We start from the raw sequence: 9,224 nt of genomic DNA on the forward strand, positions 1-9,224 counted from the left end.
CCTGACACGGGACCATGGAGGCGAAGCTGTGGGGAGCAGGGCCTGGAGCAGAAGCTGTGAATGCATCCAGAGGTCATCCTGAGCTGATGGGATGCGCTGGGATCCCCTGGTCCAGAGCAGGGAGGATGGAGCCCAGCAGCTCCTCTGCCCACCCAGCCCCAGCCTGTGACCACAATGGGATGCAGAGGTCCTGGTGGGATGTCTCCACTGAGCTGGCCAGACTGGCACCCACTGGAGCTCATGGGCTGATGCACTCCATAGGTTGACATGAATGAGCTCCAAAATGTTCTGTGTCCTGCCAAGCCCTGGACCGGGGATGGTGCTCATCAATGGGCAGCTCTGCTGGCCCAATCCCAGACTTTCCTGGCAGGGAAAGGCTCCTGCTCCATCCCGAGTGCCCGTGGGAGAGGCTGTCCAGGTTTCACCTGGAATGAGCTTGTTTGGGTGAAACCATCTTCACCCTGCTGCATTCCTCACCTTCATTTCCTTGAAACCTTTTACAAGGAGGAAATGACCTGGATCAGTTCTCACAGCGCTGGGCACCACGTTCCTGTGTGACAGGTTCCTCACCCTCCTCTGGTATTTCTCCTTCCTCCACTGCTTTCCTACCTGGTCTTTACAGAGCTGAAGCAAACGCAGCTGGAGGTGGCAAAGAAAAGACTCCAGAAGTGAATATTGATTCATTTAATTTGTTGTCTGCTGAATAAAAAGACTTCACTGCAGTCAGATGTAAAACCACTCTTCAAAGGAATGATGCTCGAAACTAAAAGATGCTTGGTGGTGTGTCTTAGAGGAAAAGAATGGCTTTATTCCCCTCCAGCATCCCTGCCCACCCTCATTCCCATAGGGAATGTGCTGCTTGGGTGCTGCATCCCAGGAGAGGAGGATGACACCAGCTGCCTTTGTGCCGAGGCCCCTTTGCCATAGAAGCTCCAATCCCGGCACAAGATCCTGGGTGACACCGGAGGAAACCGGAGAGATGGGAAGCTCGGGGCCTGTTTTACTGCTGTGGAACACAAGTGCTCCCTTGAGCCTCTTTGTGGACTCCCGGAGCCTTTTATCGCGCTGGAGGAGTGCGAGTAATTGATTTTTCCACTCAATGACCAGAGCAAAGCCCGGGCGGGGGGGAGGAGGAGGGGTTCTCTCAAGTTGGTTTCAACAAAAAACCCCTTTTCTCTTTATTCAATGCAATAAAAACAATGGGGGAGAAAATCTTTTGGGTGGTCGGAATATTTTAACCCTTTGGAATGTCTTTTGAAACGGCAAAATGAGAAAAGGGAGAAAAGAGCGTTTCAAGAAGGTGAAAATGGGCTGGTTTTTATTGGAGCACACGCATGTTCTCAAGTGTGGCTGGGATTTATGCATTTTTTTCCAACTTCAGCGTCCCTAAAAGGCATTTTTCCCCCAGAAAACATCTATTCCTCCTAGAGGAATACAGGAGGGTCAGATACCAAGTGTTACGTGCCTGGCAAGAGGATGTAACCCAGTAGAAATGCCCAAGCATCCCTGTCTACATCCAAGGGCATCAGGACCCTAGTCTAAGCCACCATCAGGTCCCCTCCTGCAGGGACATGTGTGGGACTGGGTAGAGCCCAACTCCGAGCAGGAATTCTGCCTTCCTGCTGCTGGTTTCACACTCTGGGAGCCTGAACTGGAGCATGTATTTCCTGAAGCCACTATTCTGGGAGCTGTGCTGTGCCCTCAGCTTGGGCACAGGGACCCAGGTCTTCCTCCACCCCAAGGCAGAAGGTGGCCAAGGTCTCCTGGGATGTGGAGCCTGGCTATGACCAGTTCAGTGATCCCCAGCTCCGTGCTGGAATGCCAGGTATGGAGCAGGGGGCGGATAAACAGCAGCCAAATGCTCTGCTGGGGAGGAGGAGGCTGAGCAGGACGAAGAGCATCTCCCATGGCTGATGTGGAAACGGTGTCTCATGAAAGCCGAAGGGAGGAGTGTCCGGCAGCGCCTTTTCCTTGCTCTCCCTTTGGCGGAGCTCCCATCCCCGAGCAGGACGATCCCAAGGCAGCGGCCTGCATCCCGGGAAGGGAGAAAGGGAGAAGCCATCAGATCTGCCCTTGGGAACATGTCGAAAACGTGTCTCCTCTTTGGCAGATGATGGCCCAAAGGAAAATCCTCTCCTTTCTTTGGTACCTTCATCATTGGGGTCTCTGATGGTCCCCACAGGAAGCTGCTGCTACTGCAGCAATTAGCTCTGACCACTAATAATGAAGTCTTGGGCTTTCCACCTGCATGGATGTGGCCGAGCTCATTCCTCCTTCATTTCACCATCACCCAGCATGGGGCTGCCGGGTGCTGCAAGCAGCAGCTCACATGGAGCAGGGAAAGGCCAATGATTTATCTGTGCTGCCAGAGGAACAGGGACTGAGAGGAGAGCTCATAACAAGCAGCGTCTCACTTTCTCAGAGCCTCTGTGTGTGGCACTATTGAGCTGTAAACGTTTTCCAGGTTACATTTCTGGGGGTGGAAGGAGAACTGATCATTAGGAGCATTAACTGTATGCTTTGTGGCTTGTGAAAGTTTAGTTTGGCTGCTGAGAGCTGGGACATCCCTCTTGCACAACCTGCCAGGTCCCTTCTTGTTTGCAAGCAGATGCAGTGCTATAGGTACCGAGCTGGAAGGGACCTGAGCTCTCCCACATCCATGGGTAAGTGTGGAAGCAACGATGCTGCTCCCACATCCTGGTGCTGTGCAAACCACCCTGCTCTGCACCCACCATGACCCCACAGCATGGGCACCCCACGCTGACCTCCATTCTCCCCTGGAAGAGCTGAAATGGCTCTGGCAGCTATGGGAAAACCACATGGATATGGGACTGCAGAGGGATTTGCTGATGGAGAGGCAGGTGCTGGCACAGCCCATTTCCTGAGCTGGATGCCAGCCAGTGGCAGTGCCACTGTGCCTGCCACAGCAAGGACACGGATGTAAGAGAAGCACGGAGCCCTCTGGCTGGCTCTGGGGTGCCCTGTCCCTGGGAGCACCCATCCTCCAAGCACCCCTTCCCAGCAGCACCCATCCCTGGGCGAGGCTGGTGCTGGAGCATGTCTGCGGAAGTGCCATGGTGGCAGAAGGGACCTCCCCAGGCAGGAATGCACCCCTGAGGTCCCTGCCAGCACCCAGCCTGCCACGCTGCGCCACAGCCACCTCCTGCCCTGCCAGAAGAGCAGCAGAACGATGCCACCAGACACGGGAGCTGGACCTGAGCCCCAGGGTGGTGGTGGCCTGAGTGAGGAGCAGAAGCACATCGAGAGGGTTTTGCAGGGCTGGAGGTGGATGGAGACAGGAAACCTCCTCTTCCAGCCCAGTAACAGCAGCACAAGGGGCTCATGGGTGGCAGTGCGGGACCCACGAAGGGTCCCAACCCAATGTTACCCCTCAGGCACCCCAGGCACAGCCCCGGGCTGTGCAGCCAGATCTGTGTCTGTGTCTCTAAGCCACTGTCACTTTATCAGCACCCTGGACATATTGGAAGCAGGCAACACAGCCCGCACAGAGATACCCTTATCTCCTGTTCTCTGCAGCTCCTGCCCCTTATCTCCAGCTTCCCTCAATTCCCCTGGGTGGTGTCAGTGTGAAGCTGTGGACAGCTCGGTGGGACAGGATGAGACCCTCAGCACTGGGTCCTGCAGCCTGGGGTTCTGCATTGGGACTATCCAGGGTACCCAGTTCTGCCCGAGGGTTCTCCATTCCCAGGCACCGCTGCACCCAACAGGAGCCACTCAACCTATCCCAGCTCAGCCCCAGCATCCTGCATCCCAGCAGGGCAAGGAACAGCTCCTGGGCAGAGCCGACAGAGGAGGAAATTCCTTGGGGAGTTTTCTTCCTCCGGGTACACGCAGGGGCCCTGCAGTCATTGTGTGTGTTCATGGGCCAGCCCCTGTGTGAGCTCACCCCAGCTCCCCCGGGGCTGCCGGTTCCTGCCCTCCCCAAAGCCCCCTGTCCTGCTGTGCCCGGTGGATGATGCTGCTCCCTTGGGAGAGGCTGGGGAGCTGGGAAGGAAGGGGAGCTGCCCTGGACTTGGGCCGGGTTGGGGTGGGACGCCTTCCTGCCGATGCAGCCCCTGGGATTCCTCTTGCACTAGAACAAACGGCATCTCCTGGCACGGCAGGCTGGGTGATGGCGCACTCCATCCAGGACAGCCGGGAAAGCTTCCCTGTGCCAGCCAGCCCCGGCTCCAGAGAGCAGAGCTGGGTCTGCAGAGATCCCAGGGTACACCTTGGGAATGGACCTGGACCAGCACCTGGATCCAGGTCCAAACCCTAGGACCCAGAGCCCAGGAGCAGCCCCATTCCTGGGCTGCCCTAATCCTGAGATGGAGCAGCAAGGATAGGCTTTAGCTCAGAGCTTCCACCCTCTCCCAGGCCTGTTGTCTTGGCTGGGGCTCTGCAGACAAGGTTCCCTGCTCTGCAAAGGCATAGGGACAGAGGCATGGTGGCCAGGCTCATCCTCACCCCTGCTGCAGCTCCCCAGCCCTCTCCATCCACTGCCATCAGTGTGGCCACAGAATGGAACGGCAAAGTCACCCACTCCCGGCACTCCCTGCACCCTGCCCACCACTCCACAGCCTCAGGGACCTGGTGGGACGTGGTAGGAGGGAAGGGGTGATGTGTCCCACTGTCATCTGGTGGTTTCTGAGCCCTGCCATGTCTCCCAAAGCCCAAAGAGGTGCCAGGAATCAACCTTGTTGGCTGCAGTTACCCCCCCACAAAGCTGCTCCATGGGGATCAGGGGGCATCAGGGCCAGGATCCTAACATGGTGCTGTGGTTCTCGACCTGTCCATGCTCCCCTAAAAGCTTTTGTCTCCCCTCTTTGCTCCTGGCTGCAAACCCAGCCTATGGTGGGCAGAGACCAGCATCCTCCCCAAGAACCCCTGAGGTTGCTTTTTATCTTGAAGCATCCATGGGGTCCCCACGGTCCAAGCTGTGGGTCTGGGCATGCAGCTCCAGAGCGAGAGAGGCAGGAGGCAGACTGTGGGAAAGCCAGCATCTCCCCCAGGAGCTCTCTTTTAGAAGGGATGAGATGAACATCCATCAGGGATTGTTGGGTCCTGCCCAAGGCAGGAGGGATAATTAAACACCACCCTAAGCTTTCCTCCTTATGGGGCTTGTTGATCCCCAGGGAAAGCCCAGACCTCTCCAGAGAGCTGGGAGCACAGAGGAAATCATCTTACAACCCCACTGGGGAGTCAGCTCATGCTCCTCAACAGCAACATTATTTTACAAGGTGAGAAGTGAAGGGCTTGTGGTTAACTGAGTGTCTGGCTGCCTTGCCCCAGTAATTGCACATAGAAGCATCTCTTCCCAACAGATGAGGGTGAAAGTGCACACTTGAGCCTCATCTCTCATCACATCACCCTTCACCCCCCTCTCTGTGCATCCCACTTTACCTTTTCTACCTCATTTATCACTTACCTCCATCAAGAAGGGCACTTTCCTCAGTGGCCACTCCACAGGCTCATTGGCACTGGGACAGGTACAGCCCTGCTCAAGTGCAGCTGCCTAATGGGTTACTGGCAATCGCGGCTCATTTGACCCATCCAAGCAGTGCACTGATGAAGAGCAGAAATTAGAAAACCATGGAGGGGGGGAAGGAGAGAGGCCATGGAGTAAAAACCAGTTGGGAATCAGCTGGGAGAGAAGGCTCTTTCACATGTTATAGCATGAAATACACCCTGAGACCTGGTGGGGGGTGATGCAGCCCCTCAAGGGGAAGCAGTAGGCAGGGCTCAGTGTGCACCCCACTTCCTAATGAGCACCATGAGGGGCTTTCCTTTCAGATCCAAACCAAAGGCAGCACAAACCCTGCTGTCCCAGCTCCATGGTCAGCCACAGGGGCTTGGCAGGAGCAGGCAGCTCATACAAGAAGGGTGGAAACGTCTCTTTTTGCCAGATTTCCTGCAAACTCTGCCAGCGCCGGCGGGTGAGAGCTCAGCAATTCACAGGAGCCGGGCTCAGCCCCTCCAAACCTCAGTTTCCCTTTGGGCTCAGATCCCACCCGCTCCAGCGCCGTGTGCTCCTGCCTGGCCCTGATGCTTCTCCCTGCTTTAATGGGGAATAACATTTATTTTTCATCAGTGGAGATGTTAAATCCTAAGCAGGCAAATAAAGAACTGGAGCAGCAACAACTCACAGAGCGGCTGTGCAGCACAGTCCGGGAAAGATTCTAACTCTGTCATCTTAATTGACACTTGGCCTGGCAGGAACTCCCATACGGGCAGTAAAAGGGATTTACTGTAAAGCTGCAGAATGAAACTGTGTCAAGGAGTTAAATCATGTCAGAAAAATCTGGGAGTGACCCGTCTGCTGAAGTGTCTGAAGCAGGTTTTGCTTTGAGAAACCCCACAACACAAGAGCACAAGGAAGGCAAAGTTTCCTTTGATCGATTCTCATTTAATGAGGGCAGGTTCCTAGGAAGCAAAGGGACATGGTTGTGGCAGACTGCAAACCAGATAGGCCAGAAAGCTAAAAAGAAAATCAACAAAAATAAACTCTGTCCCCTGTTTATTTCTCCCCAAGTTCAGAGCATGGGTTGACCTGAAAACAACATGAATTTGCCACTGCGTCTGGGCAGCAGCCATGAAAAACCAGGGTTGGTTTGGAATGCCATTGTCTGTATGGTGTCAGAGTACCAGGACATCCACCGGTGAGACTCTTCCCCAGCAGGCAGGGTGAGCAGTTTCCACCTCGGGCTGTTGATGCTCCTCTGGTGCTTGCAGCATCTCTGCTGAGCCCCTTCAGCGGATCAGAGCCATGTCTTCAAGGGGGAGAAGCTGGAAAAGAAGAGGGGATGGGTTATTTTGGAGCCTCACCTGAGCATTCAGCTGAGCATCACCGCCCTCCTTAAGCGGGACCACGATTCTGCTCTGTAGAGTGCTTAAACCACTGATGCATCCATGATATTCATCCAGTATTCTCTTCCATGGGCTCAGATCCAATCTGTGGTGACTGCGACCACGCAGATGAAACCCATGCAGACACCTAAATACAGGGCTTTGGAGGATCCCGTGGGAACGAGGCTGTGAAATCAAGGGGTGTACGCATGGATGCAGGTCTGGAGCCTCAGAGTGGTACCCGGGATGCTCTGCCGGCACACAGCCAGGCAATGGAACTGGCGCAGACTAACACAGGGCTGAGCTTCCCTGTATGGGCTGTCCCAGAAAGATCCTAATCCCAGATTTCCTCCAGAAGATGAAGGAATGAGGAATACAGTTACACGCTTCAGGGGCTGATCCAACAGCTAAAAGCCTCCGTGGGTTTCAGCTGCGTGTTGGCTCCAGCTTCACATAAAACACAAGAAATTGACTGGAGCCAGGCACAAGCTGTCCCTCGGAGCTCAGCTGAGCCCTGCAGGGAGTGGGGTGCTTGGGGGGTCACACTGGGAGCACCTCACATCAGGGCAGCCCAGCTCCGTGCTTGGAGCACTCCGAAACCCCACTGCCTGCAGGATGGGAGACTGCAGTAAGGCTCCCTGAACCCCAGTTACCTGCTGAACACCATCAAAGGTTCTGTGAACCCCCAGTTACCTGCTGAACCCCCTCTATAGCTCCATACACCTCCAGTTCCTTGGTGAACCCCTTCTATAGCTCTGTGCAACCCCAGATAACTGGTGACATCCCTCCAAGGCTCCGTGCACCCCCATTTACTTGATGACCCCCTCCAAGGCTTCATGCACACCCAGATACCTACTGAACTCCCTTGGCTCCGTGCAACCCCAGATACCTGGTGAACCCCCTCCATGGCTCTGTGCACCCCCAGTTACCTGTTAAACCCTCTCCAAGGCTCCATGCACCCCATTACTCCCTCTAAGGTTCTGTGCTCCCCCGTTAGCTGGTGAACCCCCTTCAAGGCTCCATGCACAACCATTTACTTTTAGTGAACCCTCTCCAAGCCTCTGCGCACTCCAACTTACCTGCTGAACCCCCTCCAAGGCTCCGCGCACCCCCGTTACCTGGTGAACCCCGCGGTGCCGCAGCCACACCGCCCCACGACGCCCGCACTCCGGGCAGTGGCTGCCCTCAAAAGCAACCTTCGGTGCCCGTCCCCGCCGCCCCCCGCCCGCCCATCAGGACCGGGGTTACCTGAACCTGGTGGAGCCCGGGCGGGGGCCGGGCGGGGGCCGCCCCAGCCCCATCCCCGCCGGAGCAGGCGCTGCAGGAGGCGGCCGGGGCCGGGGCCGAGGGGCGGCGGGGCTGGAGGGGCGCTCTCCCCGTCGGGGCGGGCCGGGGGCAGCTGCGGGGCAGCGGCCGGTCCCGGGGGGCGCCGCGGGAGCTCGGCCGGCAGCTCCCGGCGCCAGAGGTACGGGGAGCGGCGGACGCCCATGAGCAGCCCCGAGGCGCGTCCCACCGTGTGGTACCGGGGGCTGGCGACGTGCTTGTACCAGGCGCCCGCCGGTGCCGCCGGGAGCATCAGCCCCAGCAGCACCAGGGCCCCCCAGGCACCCCCCGAGAGCTGCCCCCTCGCCATCCCGCCGGGCAGGGCGCACCCCGGCCCCGGGTGCCCCAGCGATCGCTGCCCCGCGCCCGTTCCCCGCCGGTTTATAAGGGCCGTCGGGAGGGGCCCCCGCGGCTCCGCCCCGGCAGCCCCCGGCCCCCCGCACCTCCTACCTGCCGCCTCCTGCGGGTCCCCGCCTTCCCCTTGCAACCCTCCAGCATCCTCTCTACGGCCCCTAGCTTCCCTCCCGTCCTTGAGCATCCCTCCCCCCCACAGCCCCAAGCATCCCCCCTGCATCCCTGAGCATCCCCCCCGCATCCCTGAGCATCCTCCCTGCATCCCTGAGCATCTCCCCGCATCCCTGAGCATCCCCCCTGCATCCCTGAGCATCCCCCCACATCCCTGAGCATCCCCCCGCAGCCCTGAGCATTCCCCCCTGCATCCCTGAGCATCCCCCCGCATCCCTGAGCATCCACCCTGTAGCCCTGAGCATCCTCCCATAGTGCCGAGAATCCCCCCTGCATCCTTGAGCAGCCCCCCTGCAGCACCAAGCATCCCCCCGCAGCCCTGAGCATCTCAAGCATCCTTGAGCATCCTCCTTGCTACCTTCAGCATCCTCCTCACTGCCCAAGCAACCTCCCTGTGGTCCCCTTTGCAGCCCTGAGCATACTTCGCATGACCCTCAACATCCCCCTGCACTTCACAGGCCTCTTCACAGCCCAGCACCTGCCCCAGCCCCTCAGGACCTGCTCAAAAGCAGCAGGATTTACTGCTGGAG

The 9,224-nt window shown here is 57.7% G+C and overlaps 1 protein-coding gene and 1 long non-coding RNA gene across 2 annotated transcripts; both read right to left on the reverse strand.

The window, feature by feature from the left end:
- Positions 1 to 6,500: 6,500 nt before the first annotated feature.
- LOC133210082 (uncharacterized) lies at positions 6,501 to 7,807 on the reverse strand. The gene is made up of 2 exons (XR_009724852.1): positions 7,708 to 7,807; positions 6,501 to 7,631 (listed from the first exon to the last, which is right to left on the reverse strand). It is a non-coding gene; the product is annotated as an uncharacterized LOC133210082 (long non-coding RNA).
- A 133-nt stretch (positions 7,808 to 7,940) lies between these two features.
- Positions 7,941 to 8,699, reverse strand: NPW (neuropeptide W). The gene has a single exon (XM_061349184.1). The coding sequence runs from the start codon at positions 8,477 to 8,479 to the stop codon at positions 7,961 to 7,963; it is 519 nt and encodes a 172-aa protein (XP_061205168.1). The 5' UTR covers positions 8,480 to 8,699; the 3' UTR covers positions 7,941 to 7,960.
- Positions 8,700 to 9,224: the final 525 nt, after the last annotated feature.

Source organism: Neopsephotus bourkii, unplaced genomic scaffold, assembly GCF_033783945.1.
Source record: "Neopsephotus bourkii isolate Nb327-2 ecotype Australia unplaced genomic scaffold, CSIRO-AGI_Nbou_v1 NB_384, whole genome shotgun sequence".
Taxonomy (NCBI): Eukaryota; Metazoa; Chordata; class Aves; order Psittaciformes; family Psittacidae; genus Neopsephotus; species Neopsephotus bourkii.